The sequence below is a fragment of the Pimephales promelas genome, chromosome 21 (assembly GCF_988280905.1).
Source record: "Pimephales promelas chromosome 21, fPimPro1.hap1.1, whole genome shotgun sequence".
In the NCBI taxonomy this organism is placed as follows: domain Eukaryota; kingdom Metazoa; phylum Chordata; class Actinopteri; order Cypriniformes; family Leuciscidae; genus Pimephales; species Pimephales promelas.
Window position 1 is genome coordinate 5,482,510 of NC_142789.1, and position 27,532 is coordinate 5,510,041.

Consider the following 27,532-nt stretch of genomic DNA (forward strand, 5'->3'; position numbering starts at 1 on the left):
GTTAAACTAGTCAATACATTTCATACTTCTAACAAAATCCTGTTGCATCAGTGAACGAACACGACAGCCACAGAACAGACGCTGTAACATGTAGATGTTGTTGCACAATGATTTCCAGCAACACTAAATGCCGACTGAGAAGGATTTGATTCTGTTTAATCTAGGAAGGAATTTCTGAGGGAAACACAGCGTGTTCATGTCAGGCCGGAGGAAGCTTTTCAAAGTCCTATTCTTTCATAACGCTCCACTCACGATCATATATCAGAGCATTGAGCTGAGCAGCAACAGAATCGAGAGGCATTTCAGAGAGTCGAGGGCTTTATGAGGAGCATTTCTCATGTAAATGATCACAGGCTCAATGCAGACACTGAATAAAGCCTTATCGAAATCCAGCAGCGTTTCAGAGATCACTTACTGTACAAGGAAAACTTACATACTGTATGAAGAAAACGTACATACTGTATGAGGGAAACTTACTATGAGAAAAACATATATACTGTATGAGGGAAAACGTATTAACTGTATGAGGGAAAACTTACTGCATAAGGGATACTTATTTTCTGTATGAGGAAAACATATTTACTGTATGAGGGAAAATGTATTTACTGTATGAGGGAAAATGAATTTACTGTATGAGGAAAAATGTATTTACTGTGTGAGGGAAAACGTATTTACTGTGTGAGGGAAAACTTACTGTGTGAGGGAAAACTTACTGTACGAGGAAAGCGTATTTACTGTATGAGGAAAATGTATTTACTGTATGAGGGAAAACGTATTTACTGTGTGAGGGAAAACTTACTGTGTGAGGGAAAACTTACTGTACGAGGAAAGCGTATTTACTGTATGAGGAAAATGTATTTACTGTATGAGGAAAACATATTTACTGTATAAGGGAAAATGTATTTACTGTATGAGGGAAAATGTATTTACTGTATGAGGAAAACATATTTACTGTATGAGGGAAAATGTATTTACTGTATGAGGAAAACGTATTTACTGTGTGAGGGAAAACTTACCGTGTGAGGGAAATGTATTTACTGTATGAGGGAAAACTTACTGTATGAGGAAAACGTACTTACTGTATATGGAAAATGTATTTACTGTATGAGGAAAACTGAGGAAAATGTATTTACTGTATGAGGAAAACGTATTTACTGTATGAGGGAAAACGTATTTACTGTATGATGGAAAACTTACTGTAGGAGGAAAATGTATTTACTGTACGAGGAAAACGTATTAACTGTAAAAGGAAAACGTATTTACTGCACGAGGAAAACTTACTGTATGAGGAGAACTTACTGAATGAGGAAAAATTACTGTACGAGGAAAGCGTATTTACTGTATGAGGAAAACGTATTTACTGTATGAGGAAAAATGTATTTACTGTATGAGGGAAAACTTACTGTACGAGGAAAACGTATTTACTGTATGAGCGAAACCTTACTGTATGAGAACTTACTGTACAAGGAAAAATTACTGTACGAGGAAAATGTATTTACTGTATGAGGAAAGCATACTGTACAAGGAAAACTTACTAATTACTGTACAAGGAAAACTTACTAATTACTGTACGAGGAAAATTTACTATACGAGGGATACTTATTTACTGTATGAGGAAAACGTATATACTGTGCGAGGAAAACCTACTGTACAAGGAAAAATTACTTACCGTATGAGGAAAACTTACTGTACGAGGAAAACTTACTGCACGAGGGATACTTATTTACTGTTCGAGGAAAACTTACTGTACGAGGAAAACTTACTGTATGATGAATACTTTTTTACTGTATGAGGAAAACTTACTGTATGAGGAAAACTTACTGCATGAGGGATACTTATTTACTGTACGAGGAAAACTTACTGTACGAGGAAAACTTACTGCATGAGGGATACTTATATACTGTACGAGGAATACTTACTGCACGAGGAATACTTATTTACTGTACGATGAAAACTTACTGTACAAGGAAAACTTACTGCACGAGGGATACTTATTTACTGTACGAGGAAAACTTACTGTATGAGGAAAACTTACTGTATGATGAATACTTTTTTACTGTATGAGGAAAACTTACTGTATGAGGAAAACTTACTGCACGAGGGATACTTATTTACTGTACGAGGAAAACTTACTGCACGAGGGATACTTATTTACTGTACGAGGAAAACTTACTGTACAAGGAAAACTTACTGTATGAGTAAAACGTACTTACTGTACAAGGAAAATTTACTGATGAATACAGACAATTCATACATGAAATAGAAACAAAATAGTTTTGAAAAATAATTAAAAAAATGCAACTATATGTGGATAGTGACAATATACAGTATATTGTGTGTGTAGTTCATCCACAATGAAAATTACTGTGTGAGAAAAATTCTACTTTTCATAGTTTTAGTATCAGTACTACATTATTAAAACTATTTAAACCATTATATAATGTTTTAATAATGTATATTAATGCAATGGGGGATATTTGTTGATCCTGGTACTGCCAAATACCTTTATCAGTAAAAGTGTCCGACATTATTTTAAATATATCTAGTCAGTGACAGTGAAAGCATATTCATCTTAAAATAACTCAGTATTTTCATCTTCAGAATCATGAATATTGTAATTCTGGTGTCTCTATGTCATGTGCTTTGGGTCCAAACCTATTCATTTACACACACAATCAAACTATTCCGATCAATCTCTGAAATGGACTCACGTTTCTCGTCGTCTTGATGCACTAAAGATGCTGCCCTCGACAAGACATCCAGAGGCGTTTCCATCCTGGTCCAAACCCTGCGCAGGAAAACCAGAGCGTTAAAGCCATACTTCACCCAAAAATGAACATTATCTTCTACTAGGTGTTTATGACATTCATCTTTCAGCCGAACACAATCAGAATTATGTGAAAAATGTCCTGGCTCTTCCAGCTGTATAATGGGAGTGAAAGGAGCCTGAGAATTTGAAGCGCGTCCATCATAACAATAATCCATACGGATCCTGGGGTTAATAAAGGCCTTCTGAAGCCAAGAAAAATATCCATATTTATCACTTTATAAACTATAATCACTTGCTTCCAGTAACGGCCATGACCTCTGACCCGAAGCATGACATATTGATGAACACGGAAGCGCAGAGAATTGAGCAAAACAAAACACCAGTCAAGAATTAGACTTCTAAAAGGAGCATTATTAAAGAAAAATGTGGGAGGAGCTTGAGTTTTTTGTTTGAACCGTGAGAGGCAGCGACTCTCAGCTGAGCTTACGCTACTCCTACATCATACGTCATGGGTGGGGTCAGAGGTCATGCGTGGGGTCAGAGGTCACTCTTCCACCAGAGCTCAACTTGTGTATGGCCGTTAACACAAGCCAGTGATTATTATAGTTTATAAAGTTATGAATGTGTATATTTTTCTTGGCTTCAGAAGGCCTTTATTAACCCCTGGATCCGTATATTATGGTTAAGAATGATCCACTTCAAAAATCTCAGGCACCATTCAATCCCATTATAAAGCTTGGAAGAGCCAGGATATTATTTAATAAACTCTGAGTTAGGCTGAAAAAAAGATAATAACTCAGCCTAATAATAGTAATAATAATTTTAATTTTTGGATGAACTAACCCTGTAAAGTCAGCAACACGTGAATGTAACATTCTTTTCATGACATCGCATCGACGCATCCAGAGGTAAACTATATCAGTAAATACTGGGAAGGTCACAATCCACATGTTTTCTCATGCATTACCAGAATAAACAGCGCAAACATGTGGAGAACTGAAACACTGCTCGCTCTTCCCACACTGAACATTCCCAGAGTGCATTCCACACACACACACACACACACACACACACACACACACACACACACACACACACACACACACACACACACACACACACACACACACACACACACACAGCTGAGCCCCTTCCTACAGGAGATCCCAACTTTACAATGGGAATTATAACTTCGGGAATGCGCTTTGTGGACGCCCAGAACTAGAACGCGCCTCTAACAACCGCACGCGCGTGTTTCCTCAATAATGTTTGCGGTGCGTTTGGGTTTTAGTCGCGCGCTTTTGTTTTAAGCTAGTCATTAATGTTTTACTATCAATTGCTCGCACGTTACTTATTAATGTGTGTCGCATGAAACTGCGTGACCTCGCATGTTCTGGAACTCTCGGGTTGTGTTACCGCGTTGTGTTGTTGTCTTCGACTCTTTCCGTACTAGTGCTGCTTTATTTGCGACTCCTGCTCCTGTAATGACCCTAAACTCCGTGTATAACCACTCTTTCTTGCATTTTAAAGAACAAAACTACGTACCACTTTGAAGCGCCACTTTGAAATCTCCACAATCACAAAGTCGATGAGAGATCCAGAGCAAAAAAAGCCCCCAAACAGCGCTAAATCCAGTGGGAAAGATCCAGGGTTTGATGCGGTAATCCAGGAGTGAGTGAGTGAGTGTGTGTGTGAAGGAGAGCTGTGAGGAAGAATGCTTGGAATGATGGAATTCTCTTCCTAGCAGGTGATGAGAGCCGAGCATTCTCATTGGTCGAGGTCAAGGGAATGAGATCAGCATACATTATGCTAATGAGGGAGTGACGCCATCGTGTCCTTGCAACAGGTACAACGTGAAGGGAAAGTCCGCAAATACACAAACACACACTTGACAAGAATATTTTAAGACATTTTTAGACAAATCTTTATTGACATTTTCTTTGGAATATAAGAGTTTGAATGGATCCAGTCATTAGTTTCATGCTTAGACTGTAAATAAATATCAACTGTGGAAATATTACTATGTTTGACACGATTATGAGTAATTGTGAAATGCGTTTGGAAATAATTGTCAGTCACGAGGGTTTTCTACGCCAGCCTCTCCACATTTTCTGCAGCTTTCTTGCGCTGTATGACACCGTTTTGAAGAGACCTGTAAAACAAGTTTCAACATCAGTGTGTCACTAATAATCGTAGAATCAATATATGAAAACTCACCCCAATGTCATCCAAGATGTCCATGTCATTCTTTCTTCAGTCGAAAAGAAATTAAAGTTTTTGATGAAAACATTCCAGGATTTTCTCCATATAATGGACTTCAATGGGAACCAAACGGTTCAAGGTCCAAAAGACAGTTTCAGTGCAAACTGCAAACTGTTCAAAGGGCTTAAAACGATTCCAGATAAAGAATAAGGGTCTTATCAACCGAAACGATTGCTCATTTTAAAAAAATAACAAAGTTTAAGTTTTATAAGCTCAAATGCTCGGCTTGCTCTGTTCTGTGATGCGCGTTCATGACCCTCCTGTTCGAACTCGTTCATCAAAATGAACGAATCTTTTTTCGTGTCATTTGGTTGATTCAACAAACAAAATTAACGAATTGACTTGGAAAAAGATTTGTTCATTTTGATGAATGAGTTCGATGGATGAGTCACGAACATGCATCACAGAACAGAGCAAGGCAAGCATTTGAGCTTATACAACTTAAACTTTGTTTTTGTTTTTTTAATGAGCGATCGTTTCGCTTGATAAGACCCTTATTCATCGTCTGGAATCATTTAAAGCCCTTTGAACAGTTTGCACTGAAACTGTCTTTTGGACCTCGAACCGTTTGGTTACCAGTAAAGTCTATTATGGAGAAAAATCCTGGAATGTTTTTATCAAAAACCTTAATTTCTTTTCGACTGAAGAAAGAAAGACATGGACATCTTGGATGACATGGGGGTGAGTAAATTATCAGCAAAAGTTTTTTTTAAAAGTGAACTACTCCTTTAAACTCCAGAATACAGATCAAACATCAAAGCATGGAGGATTTCAGCTCCCTTTTTTTTTTTTTTACAAAGAAAAGTTTACAGTATGAGCAAATTGATAATAATAAAAATATCTGCTATTGTAAAAAAAAAAGAGAAAGAGATTTAAAAGAACTAAACATCCTTCTATTATGCTTTGAGGGCATGAATATATATCATACTTTTGATCAAGGATAGAGAAAATCAAATGCTTTTTTTCAACACACAAGTGATCATCAATGTTTCCCACATCTGAAGAATAAAGGATCAGTCGACCTATGATCTCTGAACTCTCACCCGCAGTTGCGATTCCTTTGGCACTCTGAGTTAGACTGGAAGTTTTCACTATTGATGAGATTCCTGTGAAAACAGTGTAATTACGTATGATAACAAATCATAATTTGGCAATTAGAATATCAAGCAGGGATGCACAATATATCGGCCACCATATCGGTATCGGCCAATATATGTTCATTTTTATTGTTATCGTTATCGGCACGGCGAGAAAATGTGGCTGACATATTAAAGCTGATAAATGTATTATTTCCTTCAGATGCAACTATTCAATATAATGGGTTTGAATTGCTTGAAATTTCATTGGAATCACTTTAAAAAAAGTGAAAATATATTACAACATAAGTCTTGTCATATCGGATGCATATTATAATTAGAACATTATAATTGTATGTTTGGGTTATGGTTTCTAATGGTGAGACTTGTGTTCTTGTAATCAGGCTCTCAAAAATATACAAATTTGGATTTAGATTTATCCGCCAATAAATCGGTTATCGGCTTTCAAAAATAAAAAAATATAGGTATCGGCCATATCGGTGCATCCCTATTTACTAATCATCTGCATGCAGACATGCTGTCATTTTTAAAAGTTATTAGTGAATAAATAAATTCAACTTAAGTATTATAACTGAAAAGTGAAAGAACTTAAAATGAAATGTATGGTGAATTTATGTTGTGAGATATTGTCATGTTTCAGTATTCCTTACTAAATTGTGGAATTCATTCTAAATATTGACAGATGATTTTATTTACAGAAGTGGTCATTTCACCGAAATCAAGGTTTCTCACAGTGATTGACAGATGATATGCATTTGAAATGCATTACAGCAACTCTTAATACTGGAGAGTCGGGAGTTAAGCGTAGGGCCGAGAGACAGCCAGGTGTTTGTGCAAAACGCTGACGGTTATTATGACAATGAGACATGAGGGTGAGGCCGTGGAGAAACTCAACACCGACTAAACCCAGCCGGCCAGTTTGGCGAGTCTCAGTAAAACCACTGCTTGCTTGCCCTTTCATTAATCTCTCGGGTGAAATGTTTTATTTCACGCTGTTTATCCAAGTAAATCCAGCTCTGAAGTTCTTCATGCGTTTATTAGAAGGCGTCAGTGTTTAGTCCCGGATATACTCACGGAAAACTTCTTTACGTTCTTCGTTCGAGGGTAAAAACAAGTTTGAAACACCCTTTCTGTTAGTACATGTGCTTATATGAATGTGTGCTGCAAATTCCTCTCAATAACAACATAAACACCATGAAAATGAGAAAACGCTACAAATGCACCCACATGGAAATTTTGGTTGATACCGATAACCGATAATTGAGAAACTTGATAATCATACTAAATGTTTCTTGAGCATTAAATCATCATATTAGAGTGATTTCTGAAGGATCATGTGACGCTGAAGACTGGAGTAATGATGCTGAAAATTCAGCTTTGATCACAGGAATAAATTACACTTTACTATATATTCACATAGAAAACAGATGATTTACACTGGAATAATATTTCACAATATTACCGTTTTTTATTGTCAAATAAACACAGCCTTGGACAGCAGGGGGCTGTTCCATAAAAGCCGCTTAGAAAAGCGGGGATTAAAGTCCAAAACCTGACTTGAATGGGCCGAGCTAAACATCCGCGCTTAAATTGGTTCCATAACAGTAAGTTGAGGATCATATGATCTTACTAATTTGAGTCAGGTTTAAATAGTCTAGATAATTGCGCGTGCACGCCATTCTTTAAAAGTTCTGAAAATTCGAGCATGGGTCAATCGATTTACTGTGGGCTACCATGGCAACAATAGAAAGCGATGTTCAGGGCAACGGAACAGCGTTTGCTATTGGAAACTTAATGAAGAATTTAAAGATGTCATCACCAATAAAGGCAATACAGCGGCAATAAATAAAGCAAGAGAGAAAGGTTGGCAGGAAATTGCTGATCGTCTAAAGCCTAGTTCACACTACATGATTTTAAGCCCGATTTGCAAATCGTTGAGTCACCAACAAGTCAGGGTGTTATCGCGTGCAAATCGCGGGCCAATCTGTTAGTATGAAAGAGCCAACAACGCATCAAAGACAGCTCGCAGACACCTCGCAGACAGGTCACCGAGCTCAGAAAAATATCTAGCATGCTAAATATCCAGAGCTGTCGCGCGACTCCATCTCAGTGATGTCATGAGCTAGAGCCAATCAGAGCAAGGCATGGGTTGAGGTCACCAGGTAAATACGCGAAATGCGCGATTTTCGAACAAACACGTCCAATAGGAGTTTGCAGAAAGATCAGCAACATGTCAAGAAAGCAATGGACTCAAGATTTAGATCAAAATTGAATCGAACTGTGGCAGGAGCATGAATGCCTTTATGATGTTGGACATGAGATGTACCACAACCGCATCCAGAAAGAGAAAAGGTGGACAGAAATCACAAACGCCCTCAAACAGTGAGCAAAATGTTATTGGAAATGTACATTAAATCTTACTGTAATTCTGTTTGTTGTGATATATTATATTGTGAATAAGAGGATATTCAGTTCAAGGATTTATTTGTCATATTTAGTTTGAAACAGAGAATTAAAACAAAAGAATTAGTGGGGGTGCATAACTGAGAATTAATGAATAATGCATTTTCTTTATTAATTCTAGACTTTACCGTTGAGGACATTAAGATCAGGGCCGTATCCCTGCGAACGCTTGTAGATGAGATTGAATCGTTGGGTGACAGAGTTGTTGTCAAATCCTGTAGTGCGTCAGCTCCAGTTGCGGATCAATCATGATGTGTCGTTTGGTGTGAACGGCTCAGCAACTTGAACACTCCTGATTTCACAGAGAGCAAGTCATGTAGTGTGAACTGCACAGTTCAGCCCGATGTTTTGAAATCATGTAGTGTGAACTAGGCTTAAATGCGTAAGTAGCGGTGTAAACTATTTAAAATACTTTATCAACATTTAATGTGTGTCACAATACATTGCAAAGTTTATGTGTGAATAACAGTAACGTTAATTGCTTTCACACAGCAGCAACTTAAGTGAAGGAAAAAGAACCTGGCAGCAGGTGAAAATAAAATATTAAAATATAGTTCAGAATGGTAAGTAAATCTAATGGTATGTAGATATGTAATCAATGCCAGTTTGAAGTTACAACTATTCAGGTTTTTTTTTTATTATTATTATTTATTTTTTATTGCAACGACCAAAAAGAAGACTGAGGTTGCTGGCACTGGGGGAAGGCCACCACCAGCCAGCTTCACTCCTGCAGAGGAGCTGGCTTTGGAAATTAATAAAGGGAGGCCCGTCCTTGAGGGAATGGGGGGGGGACATCATCTAAAAAGATATCACGTAGTATAAGGAGTGAGTATATAAAAGGTGTGTGTTTTATTATCATTATTCCTTCATGACTAACTGATTTCCTCCTTCCTTGGGCATTGTAAGCCTAAGTACATCATAGCAGTAATGTCACGTAGAGGTACTTTTGCTACTGTAATGGTGCATTTTGGTAAAAAAAAACAACAACAAAAAAAAACATTTTTTTCTTTCTATGAAGATTCTGTATGCTTTATGGATCCACCAGACATCATGTTGCCTGTGAGTATGAGACCTTTTAAATCAGTTATGCAAGATAATGAGTTTAACTGAGTTTAATCAGTACTCACAGGTTCCATCCATGATATACTGTATTGAATATTAAAAAGTGTACTTGTGTGATAAAATGATCATAATGTGTTTTCAGGATGCAGACACTGTTCTAGAGCCCTCTCAGTCTGGGACCACATGTGACAAAGTGAGTATTAAGAAATGAAAACAATGTGACAAGAGAATTCAATGAAATAACTTAAATGTTGCTACATAACCCAGAAAACATAAAAGGAGTGTATAAAACGCTACCGCCTTAAACAGATGGAAGCAATTGATATCGACATCCAGTATAAAAAACTGAAGATGAGGAAGTTGCTCAGAACAGCTACAGAAAAATGCAAGTAGAAATACCATTTTTAAAAAGGAAAAGAAAAAAACTTTACCTTTTTGATCATTCACAACATTTATTTGTGTTTTCACCCCTAACAGGCAGATTCACTCTGAATAAAGACAAATCACATTCAATACTTTGACTTCTGTGTGTTTGTTCAACTAAGGAGAAAGTTAAGGGGCCAGTGGAAAATTTTAAAGGCAACAAATTATTTGCATATGTGTGGGCTTGGTAATCTACAAATATATGCAATCCCATCTCTTGAGAACCTATATTGTTCATACAGGTAGCTGTCATTTAATGCCAATGGGTCTGACCTGTCTCTGAAAGTTCTCTCTCTTTGAAATGCCCTCCGCAAGACTATAGCTCCCTCATCCAACACCTCATCTATGAAAGGACACGCCATGGTTAAGTTTGGAAACGAGTTTAGCTCCCTATTTATATACTTCATTAATTACCAAACTCATTAAACAAAGTCACCAATTAAATACACAAGTTTTGAACATTTCCTTATTTATTTAAAAAAAAAAATGTATTAATAGTGGTTAAGTAAAATTAATAAAATGACATCGAAATACCAGCAGGTGAGTATAAATTGTATGCTCGTTAAGCCTGAACTCAGACTTAGCCTGACAGTTAGCTTGCCCCGGACCAGGTTAATTTGCCAGCATAAGTTGCCGGGGTAACTGAGTTTGAACTTTTTTACGCTTGATTTATGAAACCGAATCTACCTAAAATAAGCCTGACTAACCGAAATAAGCCTGGCTTATACTCTAATCTTGGTTTATGGAACAGCCCCCAGAAGAGACTCTTTCAAAAATATTTAAAATCTTGCGATCCCAAACATCTAACTGATACTGCATATATACAAATGAAAATATAAAATATTAAATATATACAAATACGTGTATATATATGAAGAGTTCAGATGCAAAAGCCTCTAAGTGCCATTTGAAATTTTCTTCTAGAATGACCATTTTTATCAAGCTTGTATATTTAAGTTCAGTGATTTCACTTAAATGGCAATGATGATTACCTATTAATTGTTATTTAAGTGAAATTACTGAACTTAAATATACAAGCTTGATAAAAATCATCATTCAAGAAGAAAATTTTAGAGGCTTTTGCATCTGAACTCTTCATATATATATATATATATATATATATATACACACACACACACACACACACACACACACACACACATCAGGGCTTTTGGAACATGTGCAGTGGCTTTAACCCTTATTCTGCATTAGGGACATTTTTGGTCTTTTGCAGTTTAATTTCTTTGACCATTTTGGCTGTTTTAATGCAAATGGTATGAAATTTGGCAAAATTGTGACTTTTTGGATACATGTAAAAAATGTGATCCCATTTTGCAAAATATGTATAACACACACTGTGTAGATCAAATAGTAACACTCAGCACCATAAAGACCAAAAATGGCCCATTGAAACCCATTAAAACGTTGTTTAAATCTGAGGCTGTCAGTAATACATGAAACATGATTTTTGCACAAACATCCTTTCATTTTGAAGCAAAAGCATTATATTTGCATTATATAGTGTATTCCACCAGATGACGTCACTACATATTTATTCCCTATGGGTGGAAATGCACCTTATTTTAGGCAATAGGCAATGTGTAATAGGTGGCCATTTTTGGTCTCTAACGCGCTAAGTGGGATTTTTTGCAAAGTGGGACTGTGATAATCCAAATCTAAAGTTTTCTCTTTGCATTTAGTTTATTGAAAATAATTGAATTTTTGTGTTTTTTCCTCTTATACAAATCGATGGTTTCGCAAACAAAACTGGTAATTAAAGGGTTAAAATCCTGAAATTGAATACATTTTTGGTAGTTATGATGAGGACTGATGCTGGTTAAAAGATTTAACTTGGTAAAAGTGGAAAATAATAATAATATATAATATTTTAGGCAATGTTTAATATGTGGCCATTTTTGGTCCTTAATGCACTCAACGGTGTTAAAAATCTAATGCAGCACAAGGGTTAACACTGATTTTCACATCTGGTTGTTGTAACGTAAACTCACACATCAGGATCTGGTTGTCGTAACGTATACACACACATCAGGATCTGGTTGTTGTAACGTATACACACACACAGACTCAACAGGATCTGGTTGTAACGCGTGCACACGCGCACACACACACACACACACACACACACCAGGATCTGTTTTTTGTAACGTATACATACACACACATCAGGATCTGGTTGTTGTAACGTATACACACACATACACACACACACACACACACACACACAAGGATCTGATTGTTGTAATGTATACACACACACAAACGATTGTTGTAGCGTCACCTTGCGATACGACGGATCCGCAGTCCGGGTCCTGTGCCACCTGCAGCAGGATCTCCTCCACGTCCCGGTTCTTCCCGGGCCGGTCCACCAGCGCCGTGATGTTCTGCTGGAGCGCGCGCGGGAGAGCCATGAGCTGCGTGAACTGGCCCTCGGGGCTCTTGTCCACCTGACGCACAGACATTGTGGAGGTTAGCATCATGAAGATCATTAAATCATGAAGATTTCTGGACACCAAAGCTGCCAAGTTGTTCTTACATACCATGTATTTTTTCACATATTGAGTATTGTTTTACAAATTGGTCATTAACTTGTATATCTACTCTTAAAGGCTTTAAAAAGGTCCCCTGGCATGAAATTATAATTTTCTGAGGTTTTTTAACATTAATATGAGTTCCCCTAGCCTGTATTTGGTCCCCTCATGTCTAGAATTTTCAAAATTGTAGAAAAAAAAAACATTTTGCAAAAAGAAAATAAAGCAGAGATTTTTGGCATACTGACATTTTTATGAAAATAACACGCAAAAAAGCTCTTTAGTGTCAACCATATAACTGAGTGACTCAAAAGTCAAAATATTAATGCTAGTATCTTGGCATGTAATCCTTCTTTGGATATGCAGCAAATTCATTGCAAGTATTAAGGTTTTTTTTTTTCAAGAATTTGTTTCTTTTTCAAGAATCTAATATTTAAAGATCATCATATAGGCAGAAACACCATTCTGCCTGTAGTTCCTGTGACGTGTTCACAGTGCGTCTGTTCAGATCAGATGTAGAGCGGCACGAATCTGGATTAACTGAAAATCACTGTTTGTTTGCTTCAAACAGAGATCATGATTCTGAACAGACAACTAAACAAAATAACATGTACAAGAGGTTCTGACAAAACGATTATTGTTTGTAGTCTATATAAAATTGTTTAATGAATCTGTATAACTTTATAAAAATATCAGTTTGGATGAATGATTCAATGACTCACTGATAAAGACTCACTAGTTTCTTTACTGGATGAATCAGTGTTTTTAAATGAATGATTCAACGACACTTCAGTCACTTGCCGCCACCTACTGGTGTAATGAAGTAATTGTGATTTGCTCTATTTTGATCTCTACCATAGACATCAGTGTTTATAACTGAACTATAAACTTTTATCTCAGTTCTTCTGTGATAATGTGAATGATTAAGACAGAATTAATGATACTGTGAGTTGAAAAGACTGTTTGTGAAGCTGTTTCATATCTATACATGATAACAGCTCTCTCTGGATCAGAACTCCGATCACAATCTTTTAATGATTAATTGAGCAGCTCTGTGCCCATGAAAACTAATATTTGAAATGAACTGAAAGTTTACATTTACGCATTTATCAGATGCTTTTATCGATTTTGCATTTCAAGGAACACATTTACATTCTTATCAGTTCTTGCTTTCCCTGGGAATCGAACCCTTGACCTGGAATCTATGAACACACTGGATTCATTCAGATTGATGGACGTCAGTGCAAGTGAACATACATGTGCACAGAGGAGAAAATATGCAGATGGAAGTGAAGTTGCAATGACACTAAAAATATCCTTCTTAATGCCAAAGAACCCGGACGTGTTTTTGAGGGATTCGCCACATTACTATATAACGAAGAAATCAAACATTAAAAACTTATTTGATAAACTTTGATTTTTTTATTTATTATTTAAATAGGCTTGGGAACAAATTTTGGAATCAAATACTTGAGATCAGGAATCGGATCATTTCGATTCCTCTTAATGAGCATTTTAATTTGACTTTTAACCATTCAAGCTACACACACATCGAAAGCATGCTTGATTTTGATGTGGTTTTAGACCATTCAGCGCAGCAGGTGTGTATAACTTTGACAACTCTTAAAGCGACAGCACTAATATTCCTGCCATCTCGATTACAACACTAATCAAACTACAGAAGACAATGAGAAAATTGACTGAATAACTTTGGTAAGTATATTTGTAACTGATATTTTATTTATAAAGTGCAGTGTTACTGCAAAATACCTGAAAACTGTATCTTTGTTCAGGTGTATCTATTGGTTGCCATTGCTTATTTGTTCTTTAATTGCTGAGTGTTTACTTGTCTTTAATAATGCTTGAAATGTATATTAGTTTGGCTAGTTGTTTTTCTATGGTGTTTTTAAACCACAGGCCTTACGTAAGTGTTATAGCCTTTTGTTTTTTGTTCAGCTACAAATGTTTTGCCATAAGACTAGATGTGAATGATATCTACGTGTTTTTATTTTTTACCTTATTGGAATCGAAATTAGGAACTGAGAAGCAAAATCGAAATTGGAATCGTAATCGTTAAAATTCAAACAATGCCCAACCCTACTTTCAAACAATCTCTAATCTCTCCAGTAGCTCACTATAAAAAGCGATAAAATAAAAATCTGTATTACGAATTTCTAAGGCAGGACAGGGAGTTTGTTGAGGTCAATTTGTAGAAAAAGACACACGCCTGTGCACATTTATATTCAAATGCGAAAACCTATAGACTAAACACGTAGTACGCATGTGCACGGTGTCAGATTCGCGTTTTTGAAGTTTGCGTTGAGATGATAACTTTTTTTGTTTCACAATTTTTCAACACATGCATCTTGCAACCTGTTTCAAGGTTGGGGTCTCGAGCACCAGACACTGTTGTTGCGGCCGGAGCGCATTATGTGTTTTCTGTTAGAACGGTGTCATGTTAGCGGCACCTAAGCTAATAACTAATCATCGTTGCGACGGAAGTGAATCAACCAAAACTAACTTAAGCTGGACAATAACTTTATTCTAGAGCTGCTGTAAAGTCAAAACAATTTCTGTTACTTTAATATCCAATTATCACTGTAAAGCTGCTTTGATATAATCTAGATTGTTAAAAGCGCTGTATAAATGAAGGTGACTTGACCTGAAATGACCTTGACCCGACTCGACTCGACCCAGGGATGAGCAAAGTGAATCTGCCTGATCTCAGAGGAATAATCCCCAGGGATTGTAAACAGAGGAGTGTCTCTCACCTCGAGCCGGCCCTGCTGAGGCTTGTACACCACCTGAGGACACTCCTGAAGAATCTTGCTGTATAACCTGCGAAAATCGTGCATGTTGTCTTTCACGATGTTGGAGACCTTGGCTTTATCCTCACCGATCACCATCCTGAAATCCCCTACAGTCACACAGAAGAGAAGCAAAAAAATACATACTTATAGATTTCAACAAACTGTCACATTTAAATACCGAGTTTCCTGAAAAGCTATGTTAAAAAATATGCAAATTAGGTATCGTTTAATTAAATATGCATTGATTTGCATCCATTTTCAAAACATCATTTCAAATCATTTTCATGACATATTAATCATCTGGTATTGCTCGTGTTGTTGTTCAATTAAATGAATGTATTATGTTTTAGTTTGACAAAGTTTCTATTTTTACTTAATATATCGCATTTTTAGGCGATATTTGTGCAGTAGTTATAATCCATTTATTCAGTTTTTGAGCATAGACTTAACGGTCATAAATCTTGAATCCTTTGTAGTTCCAGAGTTCTTCTTTTAAAGTTCAAAGTTCTTCTTTTTAAAGATGACACTTGGCAGATTATTGGTGAAGTGAAGAAAGGTTTAACCCTCAGGTGCAGTTCAGTCATTTTTTACCACAAAAATGTACGCTTTGGCACTTGCTGTGTGAACACGCACACAAAATCATGGAAATAATTGGAAAAAGTTTAACGTGCGATGTGGTTGGACTGGTTTATTTATTTACGACTTATTTTAGTAGCCAAAATGGCCGGGGAGTGAAAAAGTTAATTTCAAACCCTGATTATAACAACAGCATAAATACAGTATAATCCCTTAAAATACAAAATATACATATAAAAAAATAAAAAGTAGTCATTTTGTTGCACGCAAAGTCAACACTAGCAGTACCAGAGGGTTAAAAAAAGTGAACTTATTATTTTATATTTTGTTATGAAAAATGCACAAAAATTATTTTTCTGTTGTTCAGCTGCAGTGCCAAACACTTCCACTAGAGGAAACTCGTCTCACATTCATTTCCAATGGGCTCATTCTTGACCGCAAACAATAAAAGAGTGACCAGTTGGGGTTTTTTGTGACCATTTAACCTTTTCAAATCATGTCCATGTTTTTTTTTTTGTGTGTGTGTGTGTGTGTGTGTGTGTGTGTTCACACAGCAAGTGCCAAAACCTTTACCAAGTTTCATACCACTACGACGAAGTAAAATATTTAAAAAATATATTTAAAAACCTAAAATGACTTAGAGTTAAAGGTTTTTAAAGAGTTTTCTTCTCATCACTCCAAAAAAATCAAGTGAAAGAAAATAAACAAAATCCAGTGGATGATACATGACCACCTCATCAGAATATACTGTAGAGGGGTCTGGTGTGTGTGTGTGTGTGTGTGAAGCTGCTGAAGTGGAGATTTCTGACAAAAAACAAATACAGATTAGAGTAAAACTGTAAAATGCATGTGAGAAAGACTCGCCAGAGTAGGACAGTCCTGCGATCTGGAGGAACAGCTCTTCTTCTGAGAAGCTCTCGGGCAGCATGAGGAACGAGGCGGTCACGGCACTCTTCAAGTTCCCCACGAGAGCGGAGCGCAGTTTCCCACTCTCATTCTGCAGCAGAATTCGAACCTGTGGGGGAACAAACCACCAGCTCACTCACACTTGAGGAGAACATACCGACACCATGCACACAGTCAGACCACAAACCTATTCAGACACCTTCAACATTTCTCGCATCATCACAGTTTATTCGCTATAGTTTAGAAAATGCTAGTAAAATATGACGAGCGATCAGATCAGTGGATATTTCACTGGGTTTGTCCGTCCTTCCGTTAGACTCTCCCACATGAATTATGTTGAATATCTGATAAATTGAACTACACAATTAGATAATACCAGTTTAGCTCAACCAGTGACCAAACAATGCTTCATGTTGTTCAGTCTGTGTATAAAAAGAGCATTAGCAATTATAGAAAACATGATTAGATCTAAGTGTCAAAAATAATAATGTTTCACTGGTAGTCAGTGTATGGAAAATATTTGGGTATAATATGCCACAGTTTACTTTATTTTGCTCTCCTGACTTACATAAATGCACTATAACGTCTTGATCACACTAGTGAAACAACATCAAAAATTATATCTGGTGTCTGAATACTTTTTGGTTCGCCTGCAAGTGCCCAAAATTAACCATTTCACTGACAGCCGAGAGATTTCTCAGTTTCTCAGTTATTTTTCTTTATTTCCATAGTCTATCATAGACTCGTTCTTACACACTAGAGCTCATTCACACATGCGCACTCTTCAAACACGACACTTTAAATCTCTTGACAAGCTAAAAGACGTAAACGACATTAGTATGTGTTCTAAATAAAAGATATAGATGTACTGAATGTCAGCTTGCTTATTTTGCAAAAGATCAGGATTTATTGAGTCCACGTGTCATGAAAACATGAAACTGTGTCGCTCCAAACACACAACTCTGCGACGCTGTTGACGAATGTTTGTTGGCAAACGATGGTTTCGGGAAACACACCCCAGGACGGTTAGTTTGCAGTATTATAGGTGAGGATGTGAAGAGTAAAGACTGCAGGTTCACAACAACAGATCATGCACACAGAAGAGCCGAGACCCAGAGGAGGCATGCGCCGTCTTTAAAACAAAGACAACTTTTCTTTTAGTTTTCACCCCTGGCCTTGATTGGGATGTTTTTGTCCTTGTATTGTTCCAGATATATTTTATTGTGTGTTTTATCCACAATCTTGATACGTACCAAACATAAAGGACAACTGGGACACATGCAGTAACAGGGAAAATGTGGGAGATTATGTGTTCTCGAATGAGAATGATCTAGTTGTGAGTGAGGTGTCTCTTGTTTGTTTAAAGAAATGCTTGATTATGTTTCCCGATATCTCACTATGAATGAACACACACTGGGCTTCGACCCTTTTGAAAGTTTTGTGTCTTTCGTAAAGGGTATTCCGATTTGAAATGAGGTTCAGTAACACAGCACAGTAAGTCTTTATTACTTTGGGACAAGAGGGGGAAAGACTAGATCTATATCAGACACAAATCACAGTTATAACCCAAGTACTGGATTTAAAGAGGCAGTGACATCAGCAAAGCCCAATCAACCCAAGCTAGTGAATATTAAGTCACAAACTACGGGACGCCACACATGAGCACACAGAGATAGAGATCTGACATCATTTTCAGTCCTAACCGTCAAAATGACATTATGGCGTGAGAGTGTGTGATTGTGTGAATGTCACATTACCAAACTTTGTTGAATCCCTGCCGCCATTTTAAAGTGCGTTCAACTTCGTCAAGCAGACGAGGAAAATTTATTTGGACAGAGCTTCGACCCCTCGTCTACTCAATAGGGCTGTCACTTTACATTCGAAAATCGACTAAACAATCGATCGGACTGTTGTGGAAACTTTTGATTTTCAGGGAACATTACAAAGGCAGACTGATCTCATGAAGTAGCGTGTGTATGACACGCCAATTCGTATTTCCATTTTTGGCGTGCTATCAAGACGCATAATCGCTTTTCAGCGTGTTTATGAACGCCGTTGACCTAACGTTATTACTGTATATATAAATATATGACTTACCTCAACCCCGTCCCTAAACCTAACCGTCACTGGGGTTAATAGCATTCATGACTGTTCCCTTACCATCCTAGGAAAAAAGAAAGATAGCTCCCCAGATGTAGATGTACATTTTGCTTCGTTGTTTACGCAAAAGTCATGATGTCATGTTGACAAAGGAATGTCATATGGTTTTATACATGGAAAATGGCTTTAGACATGGAAAATCGATTTTACAATCGATTCAATGAACACTTATGTCTCAAAAATCGAACAGGATGTTTTTTTTTTCACAAAAGTGACAGCCCTACAACTCAACATGTTCACTTCAGACAGATCCATATCCCACAATGCACCGTGATTGTGACGTCACAGCAGTTTAATTTGCACACAATCTAGTGTGTGATATTTAACCACATGATACTTGACTGTTACGGTGTTCTGTCGATTTTTGCTTCCGCGAATTGATCACAGAATGCCGATTAAAGTCGTATGAAATTCAATTATAATACAATTCTAAGTTACGAGTAGCTACTGTATACTACTGTTTTTATTTTTAAAACCGTGTGAAAAGTAAAAATTATCATAAAATATTCATCTTTGACTTGTCAAAGAACACCTTTCCTCATAGTAACTGAAACTTTCAGTTATTCTTTTTCAGCTGGCTGACCGTACAAATATTCATATGGTAGAAAGCATTTTTTAAAGGGAAATTATACATTATAACAGGAAAATGTACCTTTTGTAAAAAAAAAACTGTGAGTCTGCACATGCGCATAATCGGTAAGTAGCAAATCTCAATGGGTAGCATGAATCATCAGAACACCGGCACCTCCGATGGGCTGGGTAAACACTCACAGGTTTGTGTAATCGGCCCGCGACGTACAGCGTCTTCCAGTGGAGTAAATCATCGATCAGAGCTTCGGTGCTGATGACGCCGTACTTGATCAACTGCAAACACAACAGACGTCAAACAAACCGCATCTCTTGTGTTTTCCCTCTCCGAGGCTGCATTTATCTGATCAAAAATACAGTAAAAACAGTGAAATATTATTCCAGTGTGAAATATAGTAAATTACTCCAGCCTTTAGTGTGACATGATCCTTCAGAAATCACTCTAATATGATTATTTGATGCACAAGAAAATAATTTATGATTATTATCAGTGTTGAAAACTGTTGTGCGCATTTTTATTTCTGGATTCTTCAAAGAATAGAATGTTTCTGTTACATTCAATATATTTTAAGGCAAACGTTTAAATATGTAATTTTGGTGATCAAAGATGAGTTTTAAGGGATGAGATGATTGACTACAGGGGGACTTTAAAAACAAAACGTGTGCGAGTTTGATACCCGGTCATCCACAGGAATCAGTGTATTGAAGTAAACTCCGGCTCCCCACTCGCTCTGGATTCTGCTGACGTGTTTCGGCCCCAGGAACCTGAGGAACGAGTAATGCTTGCGGTTCTCCATCAGGTTCAGTGTGTGCCATGTGACCGGATCGTCCACGGCGAACACAAAATCCAGCATGTTCCTCTGAAACACAAAACACAAAACACAAGCACTTCTTAGGAATAAACAAACACTACCAGTCAAATGTTTGGGATCGATCAGCAAGATTTTTAATGTTTTTGAAAGAGTCTCTTCTGCTCATCAAGGCTGTGTTTATTTGATTAAAAATATAAAAAACACAGTAAAAACAGCTGTTTTCTATGTGACTATATAGTAGTGTCATTTTATTCCAATACTTTTACTCAAGTATGATTTAAATTGATCAAAAGTTACAGTAAAGACATTTATAATGTTACAAAAGATCCAATTTTAAATAAATGCTAGTTCAAAATCATAATATTACAGTGATTTCTGAAGGATGATGTGACACTAAAGACTGGAGTAATCATTACATTTCAAAACATATTCAAATAGAAAACAGATAATTTAAATTGTCATAATATTGAACAATATTACTGTTTTTTTGTTTTTGTTTTTTTAAATCAAATTAAATGCAGTCTTGGTGAAAAGAGACTATTATTTAAAAAAAAAACTTTGACTGACAGTAAAGGTTTTCTTGTTTGTTCTCCATGACAGTAACCATACCATTGACTGATGATGATTAACCCGGTTGATATACTTTATATAAGGCAGGAATTCATCTATTTTAATTCCAAGTGACAGGCTTTCTTCAGACCATAACATCTGCACCACGTGAGGCGTTTCTTACCCTCATCTGACCTTGACAGGTTCCCATCTGACTGAAAACAGCAGATCCATAAGCGAAGACCAGACTGCAGTCCTGAGGAAACTGACTGAGGATCTTCCTGAAGAAAACACTGTTTTTCTGAAGAGCTGGAAGAGTCATAGCGGAGAATAAACACACAAACTCACCGACCAGCGCGTGTTTAACTTACATCGCGTTCAGAGCTACAACACCTCACTGTTCCCCGCTAGAACTCACAGGCATGATGTTAATAACGAATATTATTAATAGTTATATTGTCAATTATTTTTTGTCTTCTGAGTTATTTAAAAAATGTTAGATTCTTTAGACCGGTTATTGTTATTTCACCGTCGAGCTCTGAAGAGTGTCGGGTGTTCAGCTGATAGTTCTCGGGCGCCACCGTGCGTTCTGGCGCAGCAGAATTAAACATTTACAGTTTTTCTCAATTGCTAAAACACAATTTCTGAAACCTGCTCCATTTCTGAAAACATTAAAAACAAAACCTCATCTTCAAGCACTATTTATAAAACCTCTGACTCCTCTTGCAAAATGAAACTTTTGCCTCAAAACAATTTTACCTGTGTTCAAAATCAAGCACTGCTCTCAAAATAGTTTTACCTGTTTTCAAAATCAAACACTGCTATCAAATCATAAACAAAGTGATCAAAATGCTATAGCTACACTATCAAGCAGTGAGTAAACAATACACCAAAAAATTTAAAACACATTGTTCAAAACATACACTGTAGTTCTCAGGGAAAACTATATGTCAAAACAAATCTCAAAACAAATTTCATATTTTTTCATTTGTCTACAGCAGTGCACTGTACTACAGTACTCAAAGGGACACAAATGAAAGGAGTAAACGTGATCAATTGTGCTTCTTGTCTTTGGCCTGGGTCAGGCCAGAGCACTTCGTCGACATCACAAGCAATATTGTCCCTTGCCCCTTCCTCCTCGTCCTCCTCTTCTTCCTCGACCCCCTCCTCCTCCTACTCCTCTTCCTCCTTCTCCTCTTCCTCCTCCTCTTCCTCTTTCTTGTGGTTGTGTTCAATCAAATGATATGTGTTTTCTATTTGTATTTGGTTGTTGCCACTTGTGTTTACCAGTTTGGATGACATGTGCATTAGAGTGCAGAATGTGTTTGAGAATGAGAATGTGTTCAGAATTTTGCTGAAAAGTCTAAGTGAGATCTGCAAATTGTGTTTTACCGTGTGAAATTGTTTACGGTATTGACAACAGACTCCACAATTAGCTAAATTCAGGCAACTCAGAACTTTGTTCAGCCATGGATTTTAGTGTTTTAGCAATTGAGAAAAACTGTAAACAAAAAGCATTTCGGAGTTCCATAAAATGTTATTATTGTTTTTTTTTTTGTTTTTTTTTTTAATGAAAGTGTGTGTGTGTGTGTGTGTGTGTGTGTGTGTGTGCGTGTGTGTGTGTGTGTGTGTGTGTGTGTAACAGAAATCCTACCTCTACAAATGCTGTGTTTCCATGAAAGGCCACTAGGGAGCGCTGAAGGATTGAGCGTTGGACTATTATTATTTATTTATATTTTAAATAAGGATAAATATACTATAGAGAGATGACGTGCCTGATGACAGCAACGACAACACCAGGATTCGTTCACGTGATGATGACGATGACGAGGATGATGATGATGATGATGATGATGATGATGATGATGATGATGATGATTATGATGATGATGATACAATTTTGGTCTGATGTTGGTTCTTACAATCTTGATTATACCAATGTCACACATTCTTTTAATTTAAAAGACATTATTTTTATAATAACGATAAAAAAAATGAACCCCTATAGTTTTATTAAATATTATGCAGAAATACATGTAGGCTACTTAAAAGTTTGCCTTGAATATTAATGTAGCCTATGTTATTGTATCAATACAATTGTTGTGTATGCCTTCTTGTCATATATCTGCAATGTCATTTTTTCTTTCTTTCTTTTATTAGGCTATATTATATGTATATGTATTTGTATGTAATTCCTTGACAATGTTCTTATGTTGTTGAGCATTAAAAAAAATTCAGATACAAGGGCTGATTCTGTGATGAGAACTCAAGAGTCCTTTGTCACATGTCCTCTACATATGCGCATTTAATGTCACGTGAGAGAGAACATCGTCATCATCATCATCATCAGAGAGTCCCAGAGCCCAAAACACACTGATGAATCTCTTTCTCCATGTTTTGAGTGTGTGCAGTGTAGTCTGCCTCGCAGCGAAGGCTAATTTAAGGGGATATTGTGTTTCAGGCGGTGATGATAATGGAGGAACTGACGATTATACGTGCATCTGGACCTCAGCTCTTTCTCAAGCACACACACACACACTACTCACACTTTACTGCAGTTGCCATGGAGACTTTTCACTTCTCATCACTGTGTGTAAAGCCCGCCATCCGAGGACTGTCGCATCTCCTACAACACTGTGTCCCTGATGCCTTTCTGATCAACACAATGCACTTAACACACGGAGACCTCAGAAGTATGACATTCAGCTTAATAATTCATGCAGCACTTATCGTTGGAGGGAAACACAGGCAGATATTGGCAGAGAACATGAGAGGTTTAAACAGACTGTAAGCAACAACAAAAAGCGTCTTAATCATATTCCAGAAACACTTTAACACAGCCATATGTTACAGAGCTGGTTTAATATGGCAGATGGGTTTATATAATCTCCTTTTAAAGCAGCATAAATTCATTTTCATCTGGATCATTTTCAACAGAATGTCCTTTGGCAAATTTATAAATTAATAATTTCACAAAGTTTGCACATTCAATTTCTAAATTCTATAATGTCTCTATATATTTGCATGGAAGATCCTATTAAATACAAATAAAAAATAGGAAAACAAATAGAATACTAATCAGAACGCATAGATTATAAAATCTACTAATAGAGGGCTATAAAAATAATCTCACATTTCTGTGTAATGTATCCACCTTAAAGGAGAAGTCCGGCGCAAAATGAAACTTTGGTCATTGAGAACTTTGTAAGTGACCGTTTAATAAGAAGATACTTTAGACAGAAGCCATCTTTGGAAAACAGTCTCAATAAATCGAACCATGAACGACGTGCCAAGTGAGCTGAAATGTATGAAGTTCAGCGAACTTCTGAACTGTATGAACGGCGTTCGTGGTTCGATTTATCGAGACTGTTTTCCAAGATGGCTTCTGCCTGTATACACGAAGTGATCTGTACAAAATATCTTCTTAAACGGTCTGTACACTTACAAAGTTCTCAATGCTTTGTTTTGCATGCAGGGACCCTCATTATGTTACTGTGTTAGTGTGGGGCTATTTTGAGCCTTGTTAGTGGTGTAAACTAGCGATTTCTTTTTACTTATTAAATGTCATCCATATGAGACATTTAGTAGTATGATTTGTGTTCGACAGTATGATTAATAGTATAATTTGTGTACGATTTCGCAAAAAGCGTACAAATCTTACGAGGTGGATAATTCGTACGAATTCATTCGACCTCACTTTTGGTCAACCAGTACGTTTTTTGCGAAATTGTAAATATTTCATGAGTTGCCCAATTCGTATGAATTCGAGTGAGGTCGAATGAATTCGTACGAATTAGCCACCTTGTAAAATTTGTACGAATTGCCATGAGATTGGGTTGTCATACTGGTTCGAACTTTTTTGCTACCATGTCACAACTCCAGTTCTTCCCATCTGCCGAAGAGTCGCTGGATCCTCATCCGCAGTCTGCCGCTGCTGGACAGCCACGTGCTCGCCTAGTCTCACAATATGAACGCCTGATGCATATGGCACACTTTTCTGGAAACACTTCAAGTGTTTCTAAGTCGCGATCTGATTGGTTGAATTAATTGAATTCTGCAGGGTGTCCGCGAGACGTGTGTGTTGCATTCTTTATCGATCTGCCTGGAAACAAATGCCGTGACGCCAAAACACCTCATGGAAGAAGAACGTCTTTGAGTTTATAGCTGTTACAATGAACGCTTACTAGGATCAACTAAATGCTGGATTTTCAAATGTAAATCTGCATTACAAACCCAACAATGAGCTAAGCAGAAACCTCTGCATCTCAGTGTACTTGAATGGTGTAGCTTCTTATCAGTTGTGCACAAATTGAGATGTTGAACCTGCAACATCTCATTTGAATTCATCTCTAATTACACAAGACACAATGTAATTATGTTCATATTGGTTATCATTTTCCCTGTTTGCCATCAGCATGTTGTTGTTCCCGCTGGGCTTCACACAGAAATGAAGATCGTCATCTAATTTAACTTGAGAACTCATGCTATTTGATGAGCAAACATCGCTTTAACCCTTTCTCTCTCTGATTGTTCCTCTTTCAGTGTGTGTGTTTGTGGGATTTTTTGTCTCATGGTCCAGCACGACCTTCTCAATCCCACTCATCCCACAGGATTCATGTGTGCCTGTTGCTGTGTCTGAGTTATGTGCTGAAGTTTACAGTAATGGATTGTTATTATTATTTATACTATGAATAATTCTAGTAGCTACTAATCTAACCTGTTTACATCACCTTAACCTGTTAAGTCAAGTCACTTTTATTTGCAAACTCTCTCTCTCTCACACACACACACACACACACACACGCACACTTGCAGAGGTGTAAAGGTGCCATATATGTATTCCACCCATGAACTCGCCTCTCGCCTGAGACGAGAGTTCAAGAGATTTCCATGACGTATGCACGAGAATTGCAATCTCCTTCAACTACAGTTCAGTTCTCGCGCATGCGTTGTGGGAATCTCTTGAACTCTCGTCTGGCCTAAAAGGAAGAAAAGGAATAGTCGAATAAAGTCGTTATTTTTGTTTGTTTTTTCGCACAAAAAGTATTCTCGTCGATGGATAAACTTATCGTTGAGCCAATTGTCACATGGAATATTTAAACATTTTCTTCATTGACTTTCTGGGCCGTCAAGTTTCGGTCCCTTAGGCAGCCTATGTAGCAGTGATCCACCTCTCAAATTTAATCAAAAATATCTTCATTTGTGTTCCGAAAACGAACAAAGGTCTTACAGGCTTGGTACAGCATGGGGTGAGTAATTAATGACTTAATTTTCATTTTTGGGTGGACTAACCCTTTAAACTCTTCCCATCGGATGACAACTCCCTCGTTGCCCAGGATCCATCGCAGCATTCAATTGCTTGCAACGAGCTCCCATGCTGACCAGGACACCGCAAATGAACCTCCAGCAACACCGTGTGGCCACCGGATAACTGGATCATCGGATCATTCAAAGAAAGTCAGAACTAAGTCTTTCCACTTCAGCACAATCTACTCCGCTCCCGCAGGAGCTCTGTTACTCCACCCAAACTTGCTCCACCACCGCAGCAGCGTCACCTCCTCCGCTCCCGCAGGAGCTCCGTTACTCCGCCAAAACTTGCTCAACCGCCACAGTAGCATCACCTCCTCCGCTCCCGCAGGAGCTCCGTTACTCCGCCAAAACTCGCTCAACCGCCGCAACAGTGTCAGCTCCTCCGCTCCCGCAGGAGCTCTATTACTCCGCCAAAACTCGCTCAACTGCCGCAGCAGTGTCACCTCCTCCGCTCCCGCAGGAGCTCTGTTACTCAGTCTAAACTCGCTCCACCGCCGCAGCAGCGTCACCTCCTCCGCTCCCCCAGGAGCTCCATTACTCCGCCAAAACTCACTCAAATGCTGCAGCAACGCCAGCTCCCCTGCTCCCGCAGGAGCTCCATTTCTCCATCCAAACAAACTCCACAGGGACTAAACTCCCTCCCTACGACTGGCACCAAAAGCTTTGCACTTCGCACATTTTTGGGGGTCATCAACATCATTTTTGGTGGCTGTCCCGCAACTTTTGGGGGGAGTACTCTGGGTTCAACCTAAATATCGAGCCCCAAACCGTCTCCTCAGACAGCATGCCAAAAACGCATACCATTTATTCTACCTGATGTATTTGTAAGTGTAAGAGAGATGCATCGTGCCGTTCTCTCACGTCCTTCTGCCATTCTGTTCGCCACACTCTTTTATAGGGTTGAGGAATGGAGAGTATGGTGGAAGATATAGGACGCTGAAACCAGTTCTGAACCAGAGCAGGGCGGTGGAAAGACACATTGTCCCAGACAATAATGTATTGCATATGATCAATTTGATTTGCTGCTGTTATGTTGTGCAATTGGTCCAAGAATGTAATTATGAGTGCTGTGTTGTAAGGGCCCATATGGGCATGCCAGTGGAGGACCCCTTTCTGTGTAAGGTCTGAGTATTATATTACCCCATGTTAACCTGGGACATTGACTATAGACCCGTGGCCAATGATGTTTCTTCCC

The 27,532-nt window shown here is 37.7% G+C and overlaps 2 protein-coding genes and 1 long non-coding RNA gene across 4 annotated transcripts in view; 1 reads left to right on the forward strand and 2 right to left on the reverse strand.

Moving 5' to 3' along the window:
- vgll4b (vestigial-like family member 4b) overlaps nucleotides 1–4,456 on the reverse strand; it is a 71,866-nt gene extending 67,410 nt beyond the window's left edge. Inside the window, exons 1-2 of the mRNA XM_089125173.1 lie at nucleotides 4,316–4,456; nucleotides 2,712–2,788 (exon numbers count right to left, since the gene is read on the reverse strand). Of these exons, the coding sequence (XP_088981299.1) occupies nucleotides 2,712–2,775 (64 nt within the window). The 5' untranslated portion in view covers nucleotides 2,776–2,788; nucleotides 4,316–4,456. The remainder of the gene's footprint in view (nucleotides 1–2,711; nucleotides 2,789–4,315) is intronic.
- Nucleotides 4,457–4,658: 202 nt separating this feature from the next.
- Nucleotides 4,659–21,596, reverse strand: tamm41 (TAM41 mitochondrial translocator assembly and maintenance homolog). Of its 2 annotated transcripts, XM_039649160.2 has the most exons (8): nucleotides 21,212–21,594; nucleotides 20,344–20,526; nucleotides 19,850–19,942; nucleotides 16,877–17,027; nucleotides 15,398–15,543; nucleotides 12,377–12,542; nucleotides 6,076–6,138; nucleotides 4,659–4,922 (listed from the first exon to the last, which is right to left on the reverse strand). In XM_039649160.2, exons 1-8 carry the CDS (start codon nucleotides 21,347–21,349, stop codon nucleotides 4,846–4,848), a joined length of 1,017 nt encoding a protein of 338 aa, XP_039505094.1. In that variant the 5' UTR covers nucleotides 21,350–21,594; the 3' UTR covers nucleotides 4,659–4,845. The 2 variants fall into 2 exon arrangements, with proteins under 2 accessions (XP_039505094.1, XP_088981297.1); XM_089125171.1 differs by lacking the exons at nucleotides 4,659–4,922; nucleotides 6,076–6,138 and adding an exon at nucleotides 10,112–10,420 and having other exon boundaries at nucleotides 21,212–21,596.
- Nucleotides 9,465–9,847, forward strand: LOC148970068 (uncharacterized). The gene is made up of 2 exons (XR_016148585.1): nucleotides 9,465–9,651; nucleotides 9,797–9,847. It is a non-coding gene; the product is annotated as an uncharacterized LOC148970068 (long non-coding RNA).
- Nucleotides 21,597–27,532: the final 5,936 nt, after the last annotated feature.

Coding starts and splice junctions, on each gene's coding strand:
- tamm41 (XM_089125171.1), bottom strand. CDS start 21,349: ATGACTCTTCCAGCTCTTCAGAAAAACAGTGTTTTCTTCAGGAAGATC. Junction 17,028..19,849: donor CGGGCCGATTACACAAACCT/GTGAGTGTTTAC, acceptor GTTCCCCCACAG/GTTCGAATTCTGCTGCAGAA. Junction 15,544..16,876: donor CGCAGGACTGTCCTACTCTG/GCGAGTCTTTCT, acceptor GTGTGACTGTAG/GGGATTTCAGGATGGTGATC.